The sequence below is a fragment of the Micropterus dolomieu genome, linkage group LG13 (assembly GCF_021292245.1).
Source record: "Micropterus dolomieu isolate WLL.071019.BEF.003 ecotype Adirondacks linkage group LG13, ASM2129224v1, whole genome shotgun sequence".
Classification (NCBI taxonomy): domain Eukaryota; kingdom Metazoa; phylum Chordata; class Actinopteri; order Centrarchiformes; family Centrarchidae; genus Micropterus; species Micropterus dolomieu.
In genome coordinates, this window is record NC_060162.1 from 4,627,655 (window position 1) to 4,652,757 (window position 25,103).

The following is a 25,103-nucleotide window of genomic DNA, read 5'->3' on the forward strand; positions in this document are numbered from 1 at the left end:
AAAAGAAAAAAACTGAATTATTAAATATGTTTATTAAAATAAACAATAATGTTATAATTCTACATTGTCATCCAGCATACTTGGATTACAATTACAATCCTGCATCCTTTTAGTAGCGTCCATGTTGTTTTCACGTTAAAACTTAAAATCACATGAACACACCGGTCGGAGGAGAGACTCGGGAAACGGGACCACCCGATGAGCACCTGAATGCACCATGAAGAATTGGATGCTGACAGGAAGGTAACGTAGCAACGAGTCAAACGTTTCTAACGGAGTGTGTCTGCAGGAGAAGCAGAAGAGATTCAGCAAACATGTCTGGAGCCCAGATGGTCAGAGATGTTGTGAACCAGAGACTAACTGCTGCTGCTGAAGAAATATTGCAACTGTTGAAAGGAGGATAGCAGAGTACGAGGAGGAACTCCTCCATATTCTTTGTCTTTATAATTGTTATCTTTATAATAACAAACAACAGCTGTTTCACGTGTAGGTTCGCGTCATTACCCGTCATTACCGTCAGCTCATGGCTTGCCATAGCGACCCCCCCTATAGGCCTAGTAATATTTACCTTGATACCCTGGTATGTACAATAATTACAGTGAAGCAGTAAATGGCAATGAATGTCTTAGTTCTCTACTCCCTCCAACAATTCTCATACAAAATGTATGAAAAGAAAATCATGTAAAAAAAATTTGAATCTCAGACATAAAGACATAAAATAGTTAATTTATTTAGAAAAAATACACTGTGGTAAGCAGATGTACAGTTTTATATATATACAGTATATACATGTATATATTAGTGGTGTCAGGAAATTAGTTTTCTAAAACGTGCATGTATTTAATTTTTCTCCACAGACGTCCAGCAGCTGTTGGGGAGTAAAGAACAGGTTCCCCCTGAGCAGCAGCACTAGTGCAGCCTCAGTCAGAACCAGGAGGACCCACCAGAGCTGCTACACATTAAAGTGGAGCAGGAGGATGTCTGGACCAGTCAGGAGGGAGAGCAGCATCCAGGGCCGCAGGAGACTGAGTTCCCATTCATTCCTGTCACTGTGAAGAATGAAGAAGATGAATAAGAGCAACCTCAGTCTTCACAGCTTCATCAGAGCCAAACTGAAGAGAACAGAGAAGCTGATGGAGAGGACTGTGGAGGACCAAACAGGAACTTTGATCCAGAGAGTTATTTACAACCAGATCATCACAAGACTTCCCTCTCCTCTGAATCTGAGACTGATGGCAGTAGTGACTGGGAGGAGACCAGAGAACCTCAGCCAGCTTTAAACCCTCTGCAAAACAATGACGTAAGTGATGTAATAGTTGAAAAACACCAGTTAGCTTCTCCGAATGTCCGACAAGCTTTGGCCACAAGGAACATCTGCAGAAACACAGTGAAACATTTTATTTGTAAAAAAGTTTTCAGTGGAGAAAAGATGTTGTAGCTCACATGATAGTTCAGACAGGGAGAAACCATTTAGTCGCAGAGTAAGTTGATCTAATCACGGCTCAATAGAGCTGCAAAGTGGCCTTAGTTTGTTACCAACCCTGACCTGGCAAAGTAATTGTCCTGTTCAGCTCTACTTCATCCATACTTTCATCAATTCAGTTTTATTTATATAGCGCCAAATCACAACAACAGTTATCTCACAGCGCTTTTCATAAAAGAGCAGGTCTAGGCCGTACTCTATGATATTATTTACAGAAACCCAACAGGGCAGCACTAGGCGACAGAAGGGAGGAGAAGGGGGGAACAGCCTACATAATGTAGACACAGAAGTACAGACAGTGAAGGTAAAATCGGTGCAGACCGAATGAATAATCAGGGAACCTCTACCTGTATTATTAGTGAGCTCCACCCTTTAATATCCTCTCACACTCTTGTATCTTCCTTTTTTACTGTCTGAAGATTTTCGCTTCACAGAAACAGAACGCCAAAAATCAAGCCGAACCTCATGATGAGGGTGAGGAGAGTTTCATTGTTGGAGGACAAGTGGGTTCACATCAGCGTGGCGACACTGTGGAGAAACCTCACCACTGTGACCAGTGTGGCAAGAGCTTCCCTTTCCCATCCCATTTAAAGAGACATCAGCGGACTCACACTGGAGAAAAGCCTCACCACTGTGACCAGTGTGGCAAGAGCTTCCCTTTCCCATCCCATTTAAAGAGACATCAGCGGACTCACACTGGAGAAAAGCCTCACCACTGTGACCAGTGTGGCAAGAGCTTCCCTTTCCCATCCCATTTAAAGAGACATCAGCGGACTCACACTGGAGAAAAGCCTCACCACTGTGACCAGTGTGGCAAGAGCTTCCCTTTCCCATCCCATTTAAAGAGACATCAGCGGACTCACACTGGAGAAAAGCCTCACCACTGTGACCAGTGTGGCAAGAGCTTCCCTTTCCCATCCCATTTAAAGAGACATCAGCGGACTCACACTGGAGAAAAGCCTCACCACTGTGACCAGTGTGGCAAGAGCTTCCCTTTCCCATCCCATTTAAAGAGACATCAGCGGACTCACACTGGAGAAAAGCCTCACCACTGTGACCAGTGTGGCAAGAGCTTCCCTTTCCCATCCCATTTAAAGAGACATCAGCGGACTCACACTGGAGAAAAGCCTCACCACTGTGACCAGTGTGGCAAGAGCTTCCCTTTCCCATCCCATTTAAAGAGACATCAGCGGACTCACACTGGAGAAAAGCCTCACCACTGTGACCAGTGTGGCAAGAGCTTCCCTTTCCCATCCCATTTAAAGAGACATCAGCGGACTCACACTGGAGAAAAGCCTCACCACTGTGACCAGTGTGGCAAGAGTTTCACTCAAAGAGGCAATTTAAAGAAACATCTGCAGACTCACTCTTTCAAAGCGTTCACCTGAACTGTCTTGATCTCTTGGCTGTTAAAAGATGACATGTGATTTGTAAAAGCTGTCATGAATGAGTATTTTAATAACACTGATACACCCGCAACGTCAGCTGTCAAATGTTATCGTTGCTTTACTTCCTCTGTCAATGCTACTGCAGCAAAGATGCAACAGTAACACAAACACAAGTACAAACTTACTGAAGAGCAAGACAGGATTGGGGCTTGTATTTTGTAGTCATGAACATGCTAATGCAGCAGCGAACGTGCAGCCAAAGTTAAAAACCTACTTGCCTTGTTGTTTCTCTGTGGGCTGAGGTCCAACTGCAACTTCACCTAACATTATATGGAGCTGAATCTGCAGCATGTCTCCTTGTTCAGTGTTTGTCTGCGAGTACAGACAAATACATACATACATTATTCACTCAGATTTAACCCAGCTTCGTATTATTTGAGTGAGTTTCTATACACATTCTTGTAGAGGTCACTAAGGTTTAAAATACCACAGTGAGGTTAAGGTGCCAGAAAGACAACAAAATCTGACTTAACATGAGTAACTCTCCATATTCAGTCACACTGCAGAAAATTTACTAACCAGAGTAATTGTTCCTTATATACACTGATGGAAAACCACAAACACAAAGAAGCCCCAGAGTGCAATGCTGTCTGCAAGGAATTACATTTATATAAGACTAATTGGTTTTGCCTAATACATTTAGAGGGAAACATAGTTGCTACCTGTATTCAGTTTAGTGGTAGCATATTTTTATGTTTTTGTATCTCACATAATGGATGGTGGGGACTGCAGGCTGGAGTTCCCGAGTCCCAGATGGTTAATAATCCCATTGGTATAACTGGTTTTGCAGGTATTTGGTCATAAAAAAGGTTAGAGGATCACCAGTTACTAAAATTCATCTTGAGGGGAATCCAATAGTTGTTGAGACATATTTCACTAAAAAACACAAATGTCAAGATTTTGTGCAAATACACCTCATGGCTGTTGAGATTTGACCGGCACACTGCGTTGCCATCCAAGCTCTCATGGCTAAAAAAGACTGTGCATGTTCTAATCATGCAATAGTTGCTACAAGCAAGCAGCCTAATTTTTCCTTGTTGTTTTGATTACTTGATATTATTTTGTTCAAAAACATATTTGCTGTTGCAAATGAGCAGTATATGTATGTAACTTCCAGGAGACTGCTATGTGTCATGAAAGGTTGGCAGATCTGAATGCAGGACGAAAGTGTTTTTTTAGAACCTTTGGGGAAAAAGACAATCTTCTCCACGATGGAGAAAGTCCCCTCATATTAGACAGAGAAGTTATTAATACTTCAGCTGTGACTCACAGTAAGGTCTGGGGATGGGTTGCATGACCAGTAAACATAGAATTGATTGATTGAACTTCTTTATTAATTATTATGTAAAATTGGCAAAATATGCCCCAACCACAAAAAAAACATTAAAAAGGACAAAAACACAATAAAACCGAACAGTTTATTCCCATTGTGATCCTTTCAGGGAAGGTAGGTGTTGAGTGCGATCCCACGTGGCCATGTTTTTTCCCGCCATTAAGAGGGTGCAGCAGAGCCTAGGGCCCTGAAGCTCCGGCATCAACCTACGTTTCTATTACGCAGGTAAAGGCTTCACCAATCACGGTTTCCCCTGCTTCCCCCTTGGAACCAACCTCCGTGTTCCTTGGTGCGAGACGGGCGAAGACAGGTGAGGTAACTGCAGCAAACCTCTCCCTGACCAGTTACCAAGCTAGCAGCACGGTCAACAACGGTGTCTCCAGAGGGGGCCTCAGGGGTTAGCAAGGCTGCTAGCACTGCTCTGTGTTGCTACTGTCACTACAAACCCGGATTAAGATTTATTTTTTTTACCATTGCATAAGAGTCATATCAATCATATCATCTAACTCTCAGCAAGAAAGCAAGTCAATTATTAAATAAACTAGATGTAATGTGATAATTAAGCTTTAGAGGTGCTGGCGGGCAGAGTTACCTGTTGACGGAGTAAAGCTAGCCAGCCTCTAGTAAAACCTTAATGGTAATACTCAGGTTAAATACCTAAAATATTAAATGAAGTACCCGAGGAACTCTTACGGTTTTATGAACAAAACATAATGCATTTTTAGTCCAGCTTTTTAATCACCAAATATTATTCCCAAATACTAAATTATTCAGAATACATTTTGCATTAACTGCATAATTATTCATGAACAATAGCTACAGTTTCTTATACAGGAAAGCACCTCAGTCATTGTTTAGTTCAAGTAAAAAGAATTAATTTGTCAGCAAAGGCACTGAGCTCTGCCTTTACAGTTTAAGGAAAGAAATTAAGAGATGACAGAGAAAAGACATTCATGTTTTCACTTTCGCAGCTGTATTTAGATAATATGGAGTCAGTGAATCAAATTGGTCTCTTGATTGTTTTATAACTGGAATGTTTGGCGACCCCCAAAACTCAAAACACCAGAGACTTGGGTTTCTCCCAGGGGAACTCCTCCCTGCCAAAGTGACCGTAGCAGGCAGTGGGCTGGTATATTGGCTGCTTCAGACCCAGCTCTCTGTAACAGAAACCCAATATTACACTGTTATATTTACAGAAAAAGACAAATGAATAATACTTTGTTTGCAGCCATGAAGAACTGCACATACTTCACAATGACCCCAGGCCTGAGGTCAAAGTTTTTCTGCACGATTTGCAGCAGCTCCTCTTCGTCCATGTTCGATGTGCCATAGTGAAACACGGAGATGGAGAGTGGATGGCTCACACCGATAGCATAGGAGATCTAAAGGGCGTAAAGACACCAAAGCTTTCACTCATCATTGATCAGAAAATATTCTAACTTTATCTCATACACAGTTTTTATTATTAATAAGAAGACTGACCCAGACATGCTGCAGAATAAAAACTTTCACACCAATACAACTCTTTCCAGGAACCTGGAACAAATTTTGAGATTTTGATGCACTGTTTCGAAGTGTATTAGGAGTGTTTTTCCGTTTACCTAACAGGCACAAAAATCATCTTTTTCTTGTATTAACATTTATCGGACAAATTGGCCAGAGATTGTTGAAGACAAAGTACTAAAATCTCTAAATAATGCTGTGTCTTAGGCATGACCAGAAGGGAGTCTTTGGGCATTTTGCTAAGAATTTTTATTTTTATTTGAGGTAAAAGTTCCTTTTTAAAAAATATTTCTACAGTGACAGAACACCCTTGAGTGTGTATTTTTGGTACCGGCTGAGGGTCCATAATGTAATTTTACTATGTTGGTCTATTCTGTGACCACCACATGTCCTGCTCATCTTTCCATCCCGGGAGAGGGCTCCCTCCTCTGTTGGGTTTTCTGAGGTTTGGGGACTTTTCCCTTTTCTGAATCGAGCTTCCGTTTTCCGACAGAGGTGGACTTTACGAATCACTTTGAAGATTTGACTCGTTTGTAGTCACTGAATATGTTTTTTTAAGCCAAGCAAATGCATCATGCACTTCAGTATGTACAACGGTAAGCAAACTCGTCACGCCTCTGAGTGTCTTAAAATAATACGTACAAAAGATTTTGGTTTTAGTAGAAATAGGCTGCAATGGCTGCAACGTAATCCTTCAAAAGTACTACTACCACTACTACTGACAGTCTCAGATTGGAAAGGATCCCTACAGAGAGAGACCATTTTTTTAAAGAGTAAGATGCTTTTTGTTTAACCAGAAACAGAAGTCTTGCTCTGAAAGAGAGAGAGGTGAATTGTTGCAGGAAGACTAAGGTGGGAACGTGAGTCAGTATGTCATCTTACTCTTTGACGATAAGGTCTCTCCATGTAGGGATCCTTTTCATAACGATGTCAGACACTTAGAATAACAATCTGAGCCTATCATTGGCAAAAACAGGCACTTTTAGTGGTAGTAGGATTACGTTTAAGTCATTGCAACCTGTTTTGAAGCTGGTCTACTGGACCAGTTGCAAAACATTTTGTCCTTACTTTAGGGATTTAGACCACAAAATATACATAAAAAAATAGCACAAAGGTTTAAATATATCAGAATTACCCTTTGAGTACAGTAATTTGTTCAGTGTGTTGCTTGTTCAAGTTGTTTTATAAGAAAACCTTGTACAAGATTGTAAATTTAATTTAAATTTCCTTAAAGAAAAAGTGAGTAACAAGTGCAGCTTTATAAACGTCCTCACCTGAACGAGGGCCCTCCTGCACAGTCCAGCTTTGACCAAAGACTTGGCGACCCAGCGTGCCGCATAAGCTCCGGACCGATCCACTTTGGAGTAGTCTTTTCCAGAAAAAGCCCCTCCTCCGTGTCCACCCCATCCTCCATATGTGTCCACTATGATTTTACGCCCTGTGAGGCCTGCATCACTCTGATGATGTGACAAACACAAATGCATCAGAAAAATTATGTGGATTTATCTCTTGTTTTTATTACATTTCCCTCCCTGGTTTGGTCCTTACTCACCTGAGGGCCGCCTACGAGGAATTTCCCACTTGGCAGCAGATGGTAGATGGTCTTGTCATCCAAGTACTTGGCAGGAATGATGACTTTCACCACCTTCTCCATCAGATTGCGTCTGATCTCCTCCAGGGTGATGTCCGGGTGGTGTTGTACTGAGATGACCACAGTGTGAACACGCAACGGCTCCATGGCTCCCATGTTGTCTCTGTACTCCACTGTGACCTGCAGAAAAGAGGGCGAAAAGCTGAAAGCAACATCTTTACTCCACAATTACTCCAAAAAAGGAAATTAAGGGCGAGAGGTGGAGTGTCAAAGGTCAGAGTCAAACACAGTCGGTCCCTCTAACCCCTAGTCCATCAGTGTCCCCCTCTGAAGATGCTCACTTGTGATTTGGAGTCTGGTAGGATCCAAGGACACTCTCCGTTGCGTGAAAGCTCCTTCATCCTGTAGACGAGTTTGTGAGCCAAAACGACGGTTAAGGGCATACACTCCTCGGTCTCGTCTGTGGCGTAGCCAAACATCAAACCCTGGAGACACAACATGGCAAAACCCGGTCTGAGCAGTCACGTCATATGTTCTGTTCACATCCATGGTCCACTCTTTAAAGTTAGGTAAATGCAATTTAAAAATGAGCCTTTGAATGGTATCTGATAAACGATATATGTTTTTTATTAGCCAAACTACCGGGCGTTGCAGTTCAGTCGGTCAGTCCACCACTTCGGTCCAGACTGAAGTATCTCAACAACTACTGAACTGATTGTCATGAAATTTATTATTCCCCATCGGATCATTCTTAAATTTGGTGATTCTCCGACTGACATCTAGCGCCACAATCGGCTCAAACTTTCCTTTGCCCAATATTTACGACATTTCTTCTTACCAAAGACCCCCACCGCTGTTAACGTTGTCTTAACACTCATCACTTACTCAGGTACAGAGATATCAGATTCTAAGATGGTGAACAGAGACATTAGACCTGCAAAACATTAGCATGTTAGCAGTGTCATTGCAAGCACATTAATGCGTCTTTTCTCTTGTCTCCTTATGTCCTAATGATTTTGTTATTTGGGATTTCTATATTTTCTTATATATACACACACATATCTGTTCCTAATTGTTGTAATAGTTGTTAAATTTATATAAAATAAAAAGGAAGTAGCCAATTAAAACACAGTACAATGAATGATAACAATCTTTGAATAGGACTGTTTTGCAAACGTACTGCGGCTCCTTTATAGAAGTGGCTTCATAACATAAAAGCATCGTTCTGACCCCACATGGTGAAACACGGTAGTGTGGATAGACTTGAGGATTTAAGGTCCAATATACTGAACCTGGTCCCCGGCACCGATGTCCTCCTGATCCCTGCCTTCAAACACGCAGTCTGATATTTCCAAACACTGCGGCTCCAGCGCCAACAGCACATTGCAGGTCTTATAGTCAAAACCTGCAGATCCAAGTTGAGACACAATCACTTACATTTCCCCCGGAAAAGATTCTGCACAGACTGAAGTTGTTAAATAAGAATATTAAATCCTAATGCACCTTTTGAAGAGGCATCATAACCAATCTTCTTGACAGTATTTCGGACCACTGCCTGGAGATCCACTATGGCCTTAGATGTCACTTCTCCAACCAGTAAAATCATGCCCGTCTTCGTCACGCATTCTGTAACAAGACGTGTTTTTACTAGCCATGAATGTGTGGTGTCATGTAGAGAAACTGTTTTACTGGATGCATTACACAAGAATAGCTGATCATAATTTTCTTAAACAGTCAATTCTTGAGGTTTTTAAGTCTGAAGCAGCTTTATAGAAAATAAATTGTGAGAAGAAGAGAGCGTGAAGGGAGTTTCTGTGGAAAAACATTCATTGTTAGTTAAGATGTTTCAGAGGGAGCTGAATGCCGGCGAGATAATGCCGAACTGATCTTTGGTCTAAAGAGCAAACGCTAATCCAGTCGAAGATAAATGGTTGTGTAATTATTAGTTATCAATAAACCTTTCTAATCAGATTCTAACAAGTTCTGACAAGTTTAGATTTGCGGTCCACAGGGCAAGACTACTGATTTTAAATACACTAAATACACAATGTTGATACAGAGGAAAGACCAGAGTGGAGGGAACCAAAGGAAAGGATTTAGCGATATCTGTGAACTCCTGTCAAGCCTCAAAACAAGACGTACAATGAATCTAGCTTCATATTTAATTGTTCCAATAGGATTTTTGACACAAAAGTGTTTGATACATTAAGAAATCAGGAAACTTTGTCATTGTAGGCATACTACGGAAATTAGTTTGGGAGCTCTCAGAGACCAGCAGCATCAGCAAAAGCAGGATAAGAATAGAGAAGCAGATAAGGAAACAATCTAAGAAATATAAATGTAAGTATAAATATTAAAATGTAAAGTACATTGCACAAAACCTGTTTGACAGTGAACATTAGAGAAAGATGGTATATACCAACTGTGCATGTGCTGTTTGTAATAAAGTGTTTGTGTACATCAGCAGCAGAGAAATAAATAATAAATAAATACATTTAGGAGTCTTTAACTCCTGCGGTGAATAAGCTGTTCCTCAGTCTGTTTGTTCGGGCTTTGATGGCTCTGTATCTCTTCCCAGATAGCAAAGGGGACAAACAAACTGTGACCTGGGTGACACGTTGTTGTTTTCTTTTGTCAATAAACACTTTGTGTTTTAAAACATATAAAAACACTCTACTCTGAATAATGTTTTGTGTCTAATGTGATTTTTCCAGAAATAAAAGTTGTTAACAATTCTTAAAATTACATCTATTTCTTCTCGCTCATTGGAAAACCCAGAATCAATGAATGTGCAAAAATCGTTTTTTAACTGCTGAACACTGAAGTCCATTCTGAGGCTATGTGCTCCAGAGGCTGCAAAGGAAAATCTGAATTAATTAGGGCTGCAACTAAGATTTTCTTCACCGATTAATCTGTCAATTTTATTAATTGATTAGTTGTTCAGTCTATAAAATATCAGAAAATGGTGAAAAATGTCAGTCAGTGATTCCCAAAGATCAATATGACGACCTCAAAGGTCTTGTTTTGTCCACAAAGATATTCAGTTTACTGTCACAAAGGAGTAAAGAAACTATTCACATTCATGAAGCTGGAACCAAAGAATTTTTTAAATCAATATCATAAAACATAAAACACTCACCACAGGCAACTTTAGAGTCAGGGTCTTGACTCAGGTACGCATCGAGTACGGCATCACTGATCTGATCGCACATTTTGTCTGTGAACACAAAGCAAGAGGCGTAAAAGGAAAGGACAGGGACAAGAGGCCTCGACTACACATATCATGTTTTTGACTACAGAGATAAATAATGTTCATTGTCATGCTCTTAGTATTTTATTTTGGGAATTTGGGGGAAGTCAAGGTCCCAAAAAGGGATTTGTTTTTGATAATCTTCATAATTCAATTGGCTTTACTGGCTTGACATTTTAGTTTAAACCACATGTTGCCAAAGCAGAAAGTCACATATATAATAAAACAATAAAATAATCTGTCTACAACAAACAAAAAAACTTCAGAAATTCCTTCATTTGATCATTTGTATATACACAAGTTTAATAAAACAAATATTTAGTCTTTGTGGCCTCATTAGTTTAATCTTATTTTTATTACGGTAGTTTTAAATAGTTTAATATAGACGCATACAGTAAAAGTACTCAAGTAAAGTACAATTAGCTGCATTTCTGATCATACCTTTGTACTTTTATCTGCCTAACATGTTGAATTCAGGACTTTTACGCAGTATTTTTACACCATGTTATTTCTACTTGTACTTTAGTTAATGATCTGAGTACTTTTCACACACAGCTGCCTGCAACAGAGTCTCTTTGTGTCCACACGTGTCCACAGAAACAGTGAACTCTGAGTACTACAGTTTCACAGTTAAACAGGAGTACAGTACCGGAGTGTCCCTCTCCCACAGACTCGGATGTGAACAGGAAGGTCTTCCCGGTGCGGGCTCCGCTGGGGTTCATCTTCAGCTCCTCGCTCGCTGCACAAAAGGGAACTAAAAAGCGGCTAAACGTGGCGGAGCAGCTCTGATTTCAAGAAGCAATTATTAACTACGAGGCGTTTGCAGCAGGCACGTTTTTCCGACTTGGCACCGGCGGATTTAAACTTTAGCGGAAAAACAAAAGGAAACAAACAGCCGATGCGACTTTTCGCCAGTAGTTAAAAAGCAACAGGAGATGTGTCGTAAATCTATATAACTTCGAACTAATTTTCTTTTCGGTGGGTTTTCTGTAAATGGCTTGCTGGATAATCTCAAGGAGGAATGTTTCCAATTGTGAAGTCCTTCAGGCAGCAGCCAGGACAGCCTCAAGATGTCGCTGTTATGACGCAACACGTGAGCTGAAGGATTTAATATAACATTATATAATACTTTAATATAATATAAAGTAATGTAATAATTATTTATTATAATATAATTTAATATAATACAATACTTTAATATAATTTAATATAGTAATATATTATATAAGACTATAATATAACAATAATAACATTTATATAATAATAATAATAATAATACACATACGAAAATAATGTAATACTATTACTAATTTAGTTACATATTAAATATCATCAGGAGTTAAAGAAGTAAACATCTTTTACATAAGTAAAAACAGCAATACCACAGTATACAAAATACTCACTGTTACAAGTAAAAGTTCTGCATTCAAAATTTTACTTAACTAAAAGTGCTTATTATGCAGAATGGCCCGTTTCATAATAATTTGATCTTAAATTAATGTAATATTATTATTGAAGTATTAGTGTGTAGCATACATTACTTTAATGTTGCCACTGGTAACGTTGGGGCTTTACAACTGCTGGGTAGCTTATCTTATGAAAATATTATCATCATTTATTAGATGATTTAGATTTTGTATTGATAATCTCAGTCTGCAAAGCAACTGGTAACCAATGTTGTCAAATAAATGCAGGGGAGTTAAAACTACAATATTTACCCCAGATACTCAAGAAAAGTACAAGTACCCCTACTTTGTACTTAAATACAGTATTTCAGTAAGTGTACTTTCCACCTCTGCATATTATATACAGAATATAAGTTACACAAAAGTGAAAAGTAACAAGGACATTTACTCAAATTGATCTGAGGTAAAACTGACTGTGGCTCAGTCGTCCACTGATTGCAGGGTTGGTGGTTTGATCCCCAGCTCCTCCTCCCGTCCACCAATTGAAGTGTCCTTGAACAAGACCCTGAACCCCAAGTTGCAGTCTGTCCAGGCTTTGCATGGCAACTTCCCTCTTTACTGGTTTCACTGTCACCACTTTCATAGTGTGAAAACCACTCTGTACCCCACCAGCCCAGCAGACAGCAGACTGGCTGGTGAACAAAGTGGAGCATTTAGCTGCTAAAGAGACAGATATTTGTTTCAGGATCTGGTGGAGACCATAAACAGAGCTGAAAAAGGAAGTGAACTGTGGATTCATCATTCACCAGGTGGACCCAAACCTGACTCTGGCTAAATGATAATGTCGCTCCATGGGTGAACAGGGAACCGTTTGCTGTTTGAGGTAAACAGATTACAACTGTATGAAAATTTGTATTGGACTGCATTATACTGAAATGTGTCTGTGACAGAGTACGGTTACTACGGTTGAGGATGCGCTTGGACAGTCATACCAACTAGCCTGGCTCTTTGGCATTGCGGTCAAGTTGCATGTTTTGGTTGAGGTAGACAGTGCTTGTTCATGGTGGGAATTGTTTGGTCTCTGTAAATAACATCACAAAGATTATGGTGTAGACCTGCTGCACAACAAGAGCAGTAAAAACTTAACATCACAGCCTTCACAGAGGACAGATTTATTGCAGGGCTAGTAAAATGAAATGCATCATATTGTACTGGTGATCTATTTGTTGTATTTAACCCCTACGATATTAAAACATTTTACTCTTCTAATTTTAATACTCCAGTGCATTGGCCTATCTTAATTCCTCACACTGAGTATGAAAGTCAGACGTCTCACCTGTACAAAGTCCAAGATTACTATGATTGCTTATATAAGTCGCAACTGGTACTGCTAGGTTGCATACTACGCTTTCATTCGTAAACACTGCACGTGTCTACTTAGTATAATACTCAAGTCAATAGTACATTTGCATATATATATATTTTGATTTGACTTTGAACATTCATATGTGCACATTGTTTCTTTAGTACTTGGCAAGCATTCACCAAACTGTAGCACACTCCCAATGTTCAGTTTGTATGACTCATAGCCAGATCCTCTTTGTCAGGGGAGAACATGCTGAGCTCAGTGAAGCTGTAGAAGGACTTTTTCACCTATTTAAACTTAAGGATTAATGCGATCGACACATGAATGAGATAACGAATTATCTTTTGACTTTTAAAGTAACTAAGCACATTTATTCAAGTATTATACTTCTGAGTTACTTAAGTGAGTGTTTGAACTTCAACTTTATACTTTTAATTCACTGGTGACTTTGCAGATTAAAAAACCCTATAATAAGAACTGTTAAGCAGTAAATTAAACCAACACAACATAAAACATAAATAAAATCAGCACAAGTGCAGCCAGTATCAACATGTAAAATAATAAATCTTATTTGTTACTGTATCAATAATATTAATCTAATTGTATTATATATAATAATGGAACAACAACAGAGACGTCATTTTACTTTTAGTATATTTTCTTGACAATAAATTTTTTTTACTTAGGTTTACTTAGAGTTTTACTTTTCTAAACAGAGTAAGTTATCATAACACTTCTTGCACCAAGGCTGTTACTGCTACCAATACACAGTCTATTCCTCTTCCTCCCTACCCTGCTCTCTACTTCCCTGTGTTGGACTGATGGTGCACACTGTTCTACACACACACACACACATTATGATTGTTGTGGTGCAATGCATGAGGGGAAAAATCACAGAGTGGAACAAATGGTGGTGGAGAAGGATTAGCATTGAGTTAAAATCATATTAGAGTCATGTGGTGTGAATGAAGCAACGCCATTGCTTCCTACAGCGTATCCCTTCACATTTGGGATAACAAGACATCCAATCCATCCAATAGTTGATGAGATATTTAAGTCTTGACAAAGCCTAGAAAATTTGTTGCATTGTTATAAACTACCAAATCGTATATAAAATTTTACTTTAAATTAAAAAAAAAAAAAAATTAAAATGAGCCACACCTAAACCAACTAAATGTTTTCTGCATCAGCTTACTACTGCTTTTGATAGTTAAAGTAAATTTTGCTGCTCATAGTTTTGCATTTTCACTTAAGAAACATTTTAAATCCAGTATTTAAATTTTACAGTTTTGCTAAAATAGGCTATAATGTAATAAATTATCAGAATACTTCTTGGTCGGTTTAATTAACACAGACTTTAAATTACAGTGCTGGTAGGTGTTGTGACATTTATTTTATGCAAGAGATTATAGTTCTTCTACACGACTAAAGCAGTAAAAAGTTTTAACATGGACTGTTAAATGCTTTATTCTTAAACCCAGTGCCAAACTGGGCACAAGTCACACTGCGAGGCACTGCCCAGCTGCTGTAGCCTACTACTGAAATAACAAGCTGCACAACACAGGATGAGGAAATGAGGTGAAGCAACATGGTGACTTCACTCCTTTATTGCCATACAAATATCCCTGCGTTGAAAACAGAGCCCTTTGCCCAGACATATCAGATCAGCACAGGCTTGCATCCGTTGCTCTGACAGCTGATGGTATGTAGACAACTGGAACTAAGAGAAAACTGATTAAATGAAATTTGTTCTTTCTTTTCTTAAAATAACATCTAAAAGTGCTGATATTTATGTACTTCGTGTGATGAATTTGTGGCAGCACGGTTCATGAAAAGCAGGAAATGAAAGTGCTGCCAGTTCATGTTCCGGCTTAAATCTTTGTGGTGTTGATGACCGGCTCTTATTGAGCCAATGGGACTTTGACTGAGGCAACAGGTTAGTTAATGAGTAACAGGAAGAGTCCAACCTTCAGCAGACATTTGTTCAGCTCTTGTTGTATGTCTCATTTAGTCACAAGAAGCACAGATCGCTGTGTTTGTTTACTATACAGGCAGGACTGGATAACAGGACTTCTTTTTTTGTATGAAGCCGAGTTGTTTTGTTGGTTGTGACTGAGAAACAGTGCTGCTATGGTAAGTTTTTACACTTTTGTGAAGTTTTTATTGTAAATATTGTTCTTTATTTAGGTTCTTTCAGCTTGATACCATCGGAAATGATTCTCTGTCTATATCCATGCTAGTTAGACGGTTTTACTTTGTAACCACAGTGAGGTTTTGTAATCACACAGGCCTCTGTGAAGTGACTCACAGCTGATAGAGCTCTTTTCCTGTTATCTTAGTTGCAGGAAGGGAAATTTGTTTTTTAAAAATAGTGACTGCAGAGGTTGTTGCTGTAAATTTCACTTTCAATGCGGTTTGTGTGCTGGTATATCTGGAAATTGTGATTAAAACTGAACAATGTGTTGTTCGCAGGCTGACACAAACTCCCAGCCACCGGCCTCTGGCTCGTCGGCTAAAATTGACCAAGTGCAAAGTCAGGTGAACGAGGTTAAAGTTATTCTGAAAGACAACATCAGCAAAGTGCTGGAGAGGGGGGACAGATTGGACGATCTGATCGACAAGACTGGTGATCTGCAGGCTTCTGTAAGTATCTGATCATGATGGTGCAGGCTGAGCTCTCCACACTGTTGTTACGTTTTTTTTATATATATATATATGACTCATTAAAACCAGGCTGTTTAAACTACGTTTTACAATGGTGGAAAGTGCAATTCTGCTACTTAATACTTTTACTTCTCACTATATTTCAGGGGGAAATACTGTACTATATTAATGTACCCAGCTATAGTGAGTAGTTACTTTTCACATTAAGATTTAACATAAGAAAAGCTTATAAAATATAGGGGTTTCAAACTTTGCTTTGAATCTTTCAGTATCTAGTTAGGGCCCCTTCTTCTCAGATGGTTTCCTTTAGATCCCATTTTAAGGTCCAAAGAGATATTTAACAAAAAGGCAAAGATTAAAGAAACATTAAACATTTGAAAAATAATTTCTGCAGCAAAATGTTGTTTCTTTTTTCCAACCTTATAAATCAGCTCACAATCCCTCAGTTTTATCTTGTGATTCATAAATTACATTTATTTTATTTACATTTGCTTTTATCTAAAGCGTCTAAATTGTTGTGGTCATGTCAGAGGTCGCACGCCTCTGGAGCAACTAGGGGTTAAGTGTCTTGCTCAGGGACACAATGGTGGATGGGTCACAGTGGGAATCGAACCAGGGTCTCTCACACCAGAGGCAGGCATCTTATCCACTGCGCCATCATGACCCCAACTACCCATCTGTATATAAAGTACTTAAAACTACTAAACAGTAAAACACTGCTTACACGTGAATTCATCCATATTAACAATCTAACGTCATTTATCAGTCACAGGGGACATTTTACTGCAGAATGAGTACTTCTACTTGTTTTTATTGTATTGGTACATTTACTTAAGAGTACTCCACCAATTTATTATTGCAGTCATATAACACTGTCAGACTCTTGGTGGACATTTTAAAGTAAAATGATTAAACTCAATGCTGCAGAACCAGAAATATTCTCTTTTATTCCACACATTCTTCTTCTTCCTGGTCAAAACCTGGTGCCTACATTACCCGGGGTGGTGATGGCGCAATGGGCTTTGATGTGAGAGACCCATCCACCGTTAACCACTAAAGACTAAATACTCCCTGTCGACTGATTTTACTGTGTTAAATCGGTGGAGTTTAAGTAAAGGACCTGGGTACTTCTTCCATCACTGGGTGTTTTACCAGGTTTTCCGTTATTTTTCTTTTCAGGCTGACTCGTTCCAAAGAACATCCACGCGGGTTGCCAGGAAATACTGGTGGAAAAACATTAAAATGATGATTATAATTGGTGTAATTGTGCTGATCATCGTTATCCTCATCATCCTCTTTGCCACAAAGGTTATATAAATCCTCTTCCGTGCCCCTCCGCCAGCTCAGGACTAAAAGAAATCAAGATGGTAAAATGAAGCTCACCTACAGACGGCTTTTATTAAGCATTTTAGAATATAGTTGCTCTCAGGACAGAGTCTCTAGTCATTTCAGCTCGAGCTAAAAGACGTGTTATATTTCAATATCAAAATATGTATGTAAATTCAGACTTTGGAACGTCTGCGAACTTCTTGAAGCGGTTAGTCTGCGTTAAAAGCTTATGATGTGAAGATGAAATTCAGAGCTGGAGAGCTTAAATTGTTAGAAACTTGGCTGAAATTCTTCCTTGAACACTCCAACAGTCATTAACATTATTTCACAAAGGATCACAAATCCAAATGAGTGTTTATTATTTTTATTTTGTCGCATTTCTTTATGTCTAATTACCTGTATGTATATATATATATATATATACACACACACTGTATGTTTATGAATGTCAAACTCTGTAATAACATATGTATTATATGACTGATGACTATGATAAAGAGGATAAATTGTAACAACGCATATCATTTCTTTGCTACCACAGTAATGTATAAATGTGATGTTCTGTTCCAAACAATCTAACACTGCAGTTATGTAATAAATGAAGCATTTCACAAAAAGTGTTTGAGAACAATAAATACAAAAACAAGAAGGGATGAAGAACACAAGCTGCTAGAACTTTGCAGTAATCTAAATAAATGCAAAACATCAAAATCCAGAACGTTTAAGATACAACGAATACTCAGGTAAATATAGAGGAAATGTGCTGTAGGTCACAAAGTGCTCTTCATTTATAGTCTTACAATCAGCTAGTGATCTTTGCTGGATACCATCATCTCTCTGGCCAATGCTCCACCAGCCCACAGCTGTCTTTCATCACTCTGAAACCTATGAAAAACAAACAAACAAATCAGCTATAGACGAACGAAAAACTGTGAAATTAATTTAAAAGAAAAAAAAAAGACATATAGGAATCCCCCGTGTTTATAATGTCCAATGAAAAACAAGCAAACTGAGAACCATTATTTTAACATTTTACAGTTAAAAAAAACTTAGTCCATAAGCTAGAAATCCTGAAGTGCAATAAATTGAAGAGGTCAAAGCCCAAAATACTACGTGGAAGAAACCTTCGACTGGTCAAAAATACACATTAAAGAAAAGCATTACATGCAAATTTCTGCAAATGTAGTGACACTTGTTGTTTTACAAAAGGTTATAAAAGAGGAAAATTCATTACAAGAAAATTAAGAAAAGGAGGAGTCTTTTCCATCGCTGTCAGTGTAACAAAAACAGAACAATACATGTACACAAAGTAAAGCACTTTATCCCCCAACACGGTAGAGTCCAACTACGAACCAGGTTTTAGCTCATGGACTACTGGCTACAAGAGCTAAATAAAGAAACAAGCATTTTAGATAAGATTAGGAATGCATATATTAACAAAAAGGAACTGGGAAGTCCAGAGAATGCTGTACATATCCTTTGAAAAGCAAATAGTTATTTTTGTCATATTTATAATCATTACTTGTGGGGGAGTAAGGGCCTGTAAAAAATGACAATTACACGTGTATATTTTAAGTTTTACATTACAAACAGTTGCAAAGAAATTAAAATGGAAAGAAAGGTGACAAAGCTGGACGTGTCCCATATTGTTTTAGTTTAGAAATGCTGATACAGGATGTTGTAAGACCATACCAAATGGCAGCATTCGAGAGCGTATGCTTCTCGTACCCGGTCCGCATTGAGCGGGCCCTGAGAGTATCTGGGAGTCAGCTCATGGCCTGCAAGGAAGCTCCGCTGGCAGGTACAAACAAGGTATGTCAGAGTTAGGAGACAACATACTTCCTTTTCTGTTTCCTTGCACATCCTTAACTTTGGCATCCATTTACTGTAGTAGCAGTACTTTACCTGTTAACTTTACAGTTTAAAAAAAAAAGAAGGTGCAAAAGAGGCAGCAGAAGGCCGGCTGTTAAAATAATCGTGTAGCCTCTATGTTACCACTACTGTAAAGCACTTCAGGGTGCTGAGAAAAAGAAATTTATAAGAGGAAATTACACATAATGTTACCAAACAACAAAGTAAATATGACTACTTTAAGTTTACAGTAAGTAGTGTAGTAAGTTGTGTTTACATACCTACTTGAAGATGAGGGTTTCCCCCATTAATACGGCTTGTAACTGTTGGTGTGACCACCACGGCGTGGTGACTTGCCATATCCACCAGATTGATCTACAAGTGTGGTAGAAAATATTCTCATTTCTAAAGTAACAGAAAATATATCCAAGAGTTGTTTGTTATTCATGTGTTTCCTTACCGTTGTAGTCACCATATCCGTAATAGTTGTTGTAAGCAGGGTAATCATAGCCGCCATATCCTCCATATCCTTGATTATTGTACCCATAATTGCCATAATTGCCATAGCCTTGATTCCAATAGTTTCCATAACCCTGATTCCAGTTTTGACTGGGACCTGCAATTAAACAGGATTAATTAAATGTGTTTCATCACTTTTTTTTTGTAATCACAGGACATCACATCTGCTTCACTCTAATCAAGACTTTTTTCAGCCTTAAAACCTTGAACCCGGCTGACGGCAGGAAAATAACATGCAACAAGGATCTCCCAGCCAGACACGAACCAGGGACGCTGTGGTTTGTGGTCTGTGCCACTCATCCATCAGATTAAGTGTCAATCTGTGCAAAAACAGTGAGTAAAAATGAAAAGTTGGTGGTTTATGGGGGGTTGTGTGGCGGACTATTTCTTGGGCAGGGTCAGTGACTTACTGGAGTCTTTGTCAACCTCACGACCGGACACCAGGAAGTCATTGTGCCCTTCCAAGAAGCAGTTTGGCACATAAACCTCCCACAACACCACATCCTGTAACCTTTACTCTGGTTGTTTTGTATAGATATAAAAAACAAGATACTACATGTTAGTTAGTGATCTTTAGGGGTGCCAGCTATTTCCCCGTTTCTAGTCTTTATGCTATGCTAACCGCCTGCTGGCATAGCTTCATATTTACTATAAAGACATGAGGCTGATATCAGTCGGAGAGAAAATTGTTTATTTAAAGAAATTACTACAAATTGATTAAGTGGGTCCGACACTATGATTTCTTCTTCCAAAGTTTCATCTGTAAGAATTATTTATATTTTTCTTCACATGTAACGCAAATGTTTTCTCCACTCACCACCACCTCTGCCTCGAGACCTGGATGAGTATCCACCTCTGCCTCCCCAGTACTGCTGCTGCTGGTACTGCTCCTTGGACATTGCCACTTTTATTTCACACTAAAGGAACACCAATTAAGCTGATTTAATTCCAGAGTGATCATGTGTCAGTCTTTCATAAAAGTCACCATAATATGCGCCAAACAAACTTCCAGGTGAGAGAAAAAGGAGCCTGTACCTTGCTAAGTCCAATATTGTGGTACTTTTTCTCCATGATCCTCTTAACCGGATCTTCCTCTTTGAATGTGATGAAGCAGAAGCCTCTCCTTTTGTTTGTTTTGTTCTCCATGGGAAGTTCTATTGACTCCAGCTGAGCGTATAAAATAATATTTAGTGGTCTTCATGAAAAGTGTTAAACTAGGTTTATGAAAGGAAAGAATTGGCAGATATATTTTGATGTACAAGCACTTAGATGGATTTTTATTTACATGTCGGTAGCCCTACATAGGGGTGGGCGATCTGGCCAAAAAACATTATCATGATCTATTTAATCGCAACCACGATCAAGATTGAAATATTTTTTCTTAATTTTAAAATGCCGTGTAGTCTATAGCCACACTTGAAACAGCCTGAGACACATTACTGAATTGGAAATACTACACTGGTTTCAAAATGGTGATAAAAAAATCGCATTTAATTTGAAGTTGTAAAGAGAAGCCAAATATATGATACCGGTAATAATTAAATAACACTTTTCAAGTTCTCAGAAGCCAATTGCATTGTTTAGTATACGTCACCCGAAGAAGAGCCACGTGAAGTAATTCATCCAATCAGCTTAGCCATCTAGTGGTCTACATCACTCTGTTGGTTTGTTCACATAGTGCAGATTTGGAAACAGAAGAAAGAGCACAATAAATACGGCAATCTCTACAATTTGCCTGAAAAGCCGATTGTGGACTCCTTAGATCACGATCTCGATTTAAAACCGTCAGATTGCCCATCCCCTAGCCCATAAAATGGATTAATATGACCCCAAAGAGCCACACACCCAAGTAAAAGCTAAATCTGAGAATGTTAGAAATAAAATTACCTCTCCAAAGGCACTAAAGTACTCTCTGACTTTCTCTTCGGGAGTGTCTGGAGAGAGACCACCAACAAAGATCTTCTTTACGGGCTCCTTGCTCTTCATGGCCTTGGCTTTTTTGGGATCAATGACCTTTCCGTTGAGTTTATGCTCCTTCTGGGTGACAACCTTCATAACAAAATAATCAATTGACCGAAGGGGGTCATATAGAAAAATCATTTTGCCCTCAATGCAAATAAGGTTTAGTTGTTGTTAGCTCAATAATCAGAATTATTGTTTCAATTTACCACTATTCTCTTTATCAATTAATGTGCTGGTTCAAGTTCACACAGCCAAACAACATATTAAAATTGCTAATTTTGTCAGACCAACCGTCTGACAAACAGAGACAAGCAGGAAATACTCCCGTTAAAGAAGCTGCTAACAGCATAGGTTTTCTGCTTGAAAACAAATAATTTATCGATTATCAAAATAGTTTTAGTAGCCAACTAATTTCCTGTTAATCAACTAATCATTTTAGCTCTACTTCACCAATTCAGTTTGGATGTGGGCAATGATTTAGCCCCAGTTTTGCCTCTCGTGTATCAAGTCATAGAGCTAAGCATCAGATCGCTTTGGATAAAAGCGTCTGCCAAATGAGTAAATGTAAATCAGACTGTCCTATAAATAAGCAGGGCTTCTTTAATTACAGCAATAATTTAAGATTCAACTTCATGTAGCATTATATGCGCCTTGGTCTGCAGTTCATTCATTTAATTTAAAACATTACTAAAGGGAGCAGGACAATACCTTGTCAACACTATCAGGCTCCTTGAAGAGCACAAAGCCAAAGCCCCTTGAACGGCCAGTCATGGGGTCCAGTTTTAATGTGCAGTCTACAACCTCCCCATACTTGGAAAAGTAATCTTTCAGGTCCTTCTTGGTCGTGTCCCAGCTGAGCCCTCCTACAAACATCTTCCTATTGACAAAACAGCACATTTAAAGAAAACCATAACTACTTGCAGACTGAGAAACACAGCAGGTATCTTAATGGTACAATACTGTTTGGTTAAATATTTTTTAACCCTTTCATGCATGACGTCCACTACAGTGGAGAGACATTTGGAAGCTATTTAGAGCCATTTAAGTTATAGTACCATGTCCCAACCACCAAGTGTGAGAAAGAAAGCCTTGTCTACATCTCATCTTGATGTACAGCATCATAAACTCAAAACAAGGGGAGGGAAGTGGAGATGCAACAAGTGTCTCAACAATAACTGTAAAATGCTTTTATTCTCAGAAAACCAGCCAACTAAATAGGGTGTTTAGGATGACTTTTAGCCAGATTTTTATTATATATTCCTTGCACATTTTGATCTGACTGTAAATACATCTGTCCACTACATGGCCTTATTTTGTATGTTTTATTTAAAATGATGATATAGTTTGCACTTGAATGATTGTATGTGTATAAATACCACTTACTTTTAGTAAATGTTTTTAAATGCATATAATATTTTGGACCATATGTTGACTTCCACTGCATCACTTCGGTGCCGTTGATGCAAGTTGTCCACTGTAGTGCACACTAAAACTATATGTACACACTGGGGGGGAAAGTTTACAGGAATATTTGTTTGTACTTCTTTAAAAGTAAAAACAAACAATTCATGCATGAAAGGGTTGATTATGAAGACTCGTTGTAAGTCTAACGTCGTACCCCTCATCCTCCTCGTTTTTACTGGCATCGATCCTGGATCCCTCGGCCTCGCCCCCCATCAGGCCGCAGTCCCCGGCCGCAGACATCGGGTCGTCGCTGTTCGCCTCCGCGTCCTCTTCCATTCTCATCATGCCGGTGTCCTCGCTGAACTCATAATCGTCCGACATGTTTGCTAACTAACTAAAAGATGTCGCTAAAACACGCTCGGGAACTTCAGAACTGGGGAAGCTAAGCTAGGTCGCTTGCTGTCAGCTAATGCTAGCTAGCGGCTAGCTAATATTCTGCTATCATATATATCGATCGCCGTGTCTCTTGGCGTTAATTAGAGCAAGCTAGCTGGGTAGTATAGGTGAGTAAACGTGTAACGTTAGTCTGAATTTAGGCAAAAGTGTGTTTCAGTAAGGCGGAAATTAGTTTCAGTTGCTGTAATTTTTAGGGGTTATTTGTGAGCGTCGTTTTGTTTTCATCGCATTTTCTTCTTCGGGTGTTTCTCGCGATTGCAGAGACGCGCTCAGTGCCGCCACCCGCCGAGCAGGAGGCCGAACCGAACATGCTGTGCATTCACGTTGTCTCGGGAAAAATCGGACAAATGATTTCCCGACTGGGAAAATTCACGTGAACGTCACCTGGAAAAACGTATATAAACATGTTTATAAACATAAAAAATCCAGGGCTACATGTACAAATTAAAGAAAAACAGACAGAATAGAACATAAGATTGAGTAAAGTAGATTCAAAATAATCTATTTTCACTTTGCGTATATCTATTATTTAGATTCTAGTACCTATTCATTAGTCACTAGAAACTATTCCAAAAGATACTAGTAATTTTCATTTTTATTCTTACTAGTAAATATTTTGGGTAACGCTAATGATAAAATAGCTTGTTGATAAGAACAGTAAGAATGGAAAAGTTACTAGTAACTAAGAAATAGATGATATCTGAAGAGCCCCAAAGATTTCAATGGCAAAAATGTGCTATTAGTTACTAGTACCTAAAAAATTGTTACTAGTAACTAAAAATTAAGCACTAGTATCTAAGCAGTTGTTACAACGGGAATAGTCACTAGTAACCAATTTAATAGTTACTAATAATTAAAAACTAGTAGCTTTTAAACAGCTACTAGTGAGTTTTAAGGAATAAATGGAATAAATAAGGAAGTTAAATGCAACTCTGCACCTTGTTCGAAAACATCAATATGGAAATTGTGAGGCCTGTGGAACATGTGCTATTTGAGTGCACTAAATACTCAAACCAAAGACTGGTTCTAAGAAATGGACTGAAACATGAAGGAATCAAACAAATAGACATTAAAACTATTTTCTCAAATAACTCCGGAAAGATGGTGCTTAAACACATCTTGTCTTTTTCACTGGACTGAACACAAGGATACAGTAGGTGGCGATAATGCTCCATCTGCTTGCAAGTCGCCAGTTAAAAAGAAGAAGAAGAAGAAGAATATCCGAGGAGCACCTGAATGCATCAATGTGTGTTTGAGTCGAGTCAGTGTTAGTTAGCTGCGAGGTGATGGCAAACACAGCGAGCTAGTGGCTAACAGCTAAACTAAGTGGTCCGTTTCTTAGCGCTTAGTTACTCTAGATTGCTTCACCTGTCCAGGTAAGAGAAGCAGCACCAGCAGTAGCGTTTCCTGGCGTTCAACTCTGTGGTGCTGCTAATTGAGCTAACGTCAGCTAACCAGCTGCAGACTCTCCTAAAAATGGCCACTGTTTCAATCCCTGCTTGTACCAGCGCACTCTTGCTGGATATTGAAGGAACGAC

At 38.9% G+C, this 25,103-nt stretch overlaps 5 protein-coding genes across 10 annotated transcripts in view; 3 read left to right on the forward strand and 2 right to left on the reverse strand.

Moving 5' to 3' along the window:
• The first annotated feature begins 314 nt into the window (after positions 1-314).
• On the forward strand, positions 315-4,101 carry LOC123982182 (zinc finger protein 436-like). The gene is made up of 4 exons (XM_046067603.1): positions 315-332; positions 858-1,029; positions 1,077-1,300; positions 1,903-4,101. Exons 1-4 carry the CDS (start codon positions 315-317, stop codon positions 2,869-2,871), a joined length of 1,383 nt encoding a protein of 460 aa, XP_045923559.1. The 3' UTR covers positions 2,872-4,101.
• An 877-nt stretch (positions 4,102-4,978) lies between these two features.
• Positions 4,979-11,658, reverse strand: mat2al (methionine adenosyltransferase II, alpha-like). The gene is made up of 9 exons (XM_046066143.1): positions 11,258-11,658; positions 10,498-10,575; positions 8,862-8,984; positions 8,651-8,763; positions 7,700-7,843; positions 7,320-7,538; positions 7,042-7,224; positions 5,513-5,646; positions 4,979-5,421 (listed from the first exon to the last, which is right to left on the reverse strand). Exons 1-9 carry the CDS (start codon positions 11,328-11,330, stop codon positions 5,319-5,321), a joined length of 1,170 nt encoding a protein of 389 aa, XP_045922099.1. The 5' UTR covers positions 11,331-11,658; the 3' UTR covers positions 4,979-5,318.
• Positions 11,659-12,029: 371 nt separating this feature from the next.
• On the forward strand, positions 12,030-18,010 carry si:ch73-234b20.5 (uncharacterized protein LOC449923 homolog). 3 transcript variants are annotated; one of them, XM_046066150.1, is made up of 5 exons: positions 15,015-15,082; positions 15,201-15,316; positions 15,432-15,513; positions 15,853-16,023; positions 17,224-18,009. In XM_046066150.1, exons 3-5 carry the CDS (start codon positions 15,511-15,513, stop codon positions 17,359-17,361), a joined length of 312 nt encoding a protein of 103 aa, XP_045922106.1. In that variant the 5' UTR covers positions 15,015-15,082; positions 15,201-15,316; positions 15,432-15,510; the 3' UTR covers positions 17,362-18,009. The 3 variants fall into 3 exon arrangements, with proteins under 3 accessions (XP_045922107.1, XP_045922106.1, XP_045922105.1); XM_046066151.1 differs by lacking the exons at positions 15,015-15,082; positions 15,201-15,316 and adding an exon at positions 12,030-12,897 and having other exon boundaries at positions 17,224-18,010; XM_046066149.1 differs by having other exon boundaries at positions 15,046-15,316.
• On the reverse strand, positions 17,722-23,821 carry LOC123981382 (heterogeneous nuclear ribonucleoprotein D0-like). Of its 4 annotated transcripts, XR_006827751.1 has the most exons (9): positions 23,324-23,820; positions 22,414-22,582; positions 21,631-21,792; positions 20,779-20,910; positions 20,561-20,660; positions 19,685-19,840; positions 19,506-19,599; positions 19,066-19,167; positions 17,722-18,258 (listed from the first exon to the last, which is right to left on the reverse strand). XR_006827751.1 is itself a non-coding variant. In XM_046066147.1 (8 exons), exons 1-7 carry the CDS (start codon positions 23,488-23,490, stop codon positions 19,532-19,534), a joined length of 954 nt encoding a protein of 317 aa, XP_045922103.1. In that variant the 5' UTR covers positions 23,491-23,821; the 3' UTR covers positions 17,722-18,258; positions 19,510-19,531. The 4 variants fall into 4 exon arrangements, 3 of the variants coding, with proteins under 3 accessions (XP_045922103.1, XP_045922100.1, XP_045922102.1); XM_046066147.1 differs by lacking the exon at positions 19,066-19,167 and having other exon boundaries at positions 19,510-19,599; positions 23,324-23,821; XM_046066144.1 differs by lacking the exon at positions 19,066-19,167 and having other exon boundaries at positions 23,324-23,819.
• A 955-nt stretch (positions 23,822-24,776) lies between these two features.
• Positions 24,777-25,103, forward strand: part of enoph1 (enolase-phosphatase 1) — a 7,076-nt gene continuing 6,749 nt past the window's right edge. Inside the window, exon 1 of the mRNA XM_046066148.1 lies at positions 24,777-25,103. This exon is cut by the window's right edge and continues 22 nt beyond it. Within this exon, the coding sequence (XP_045922104.1) occupies positions 25,042-25,103 (62 nt within the window). The 5' untranslated portion in view covers positions 24,777-25,041.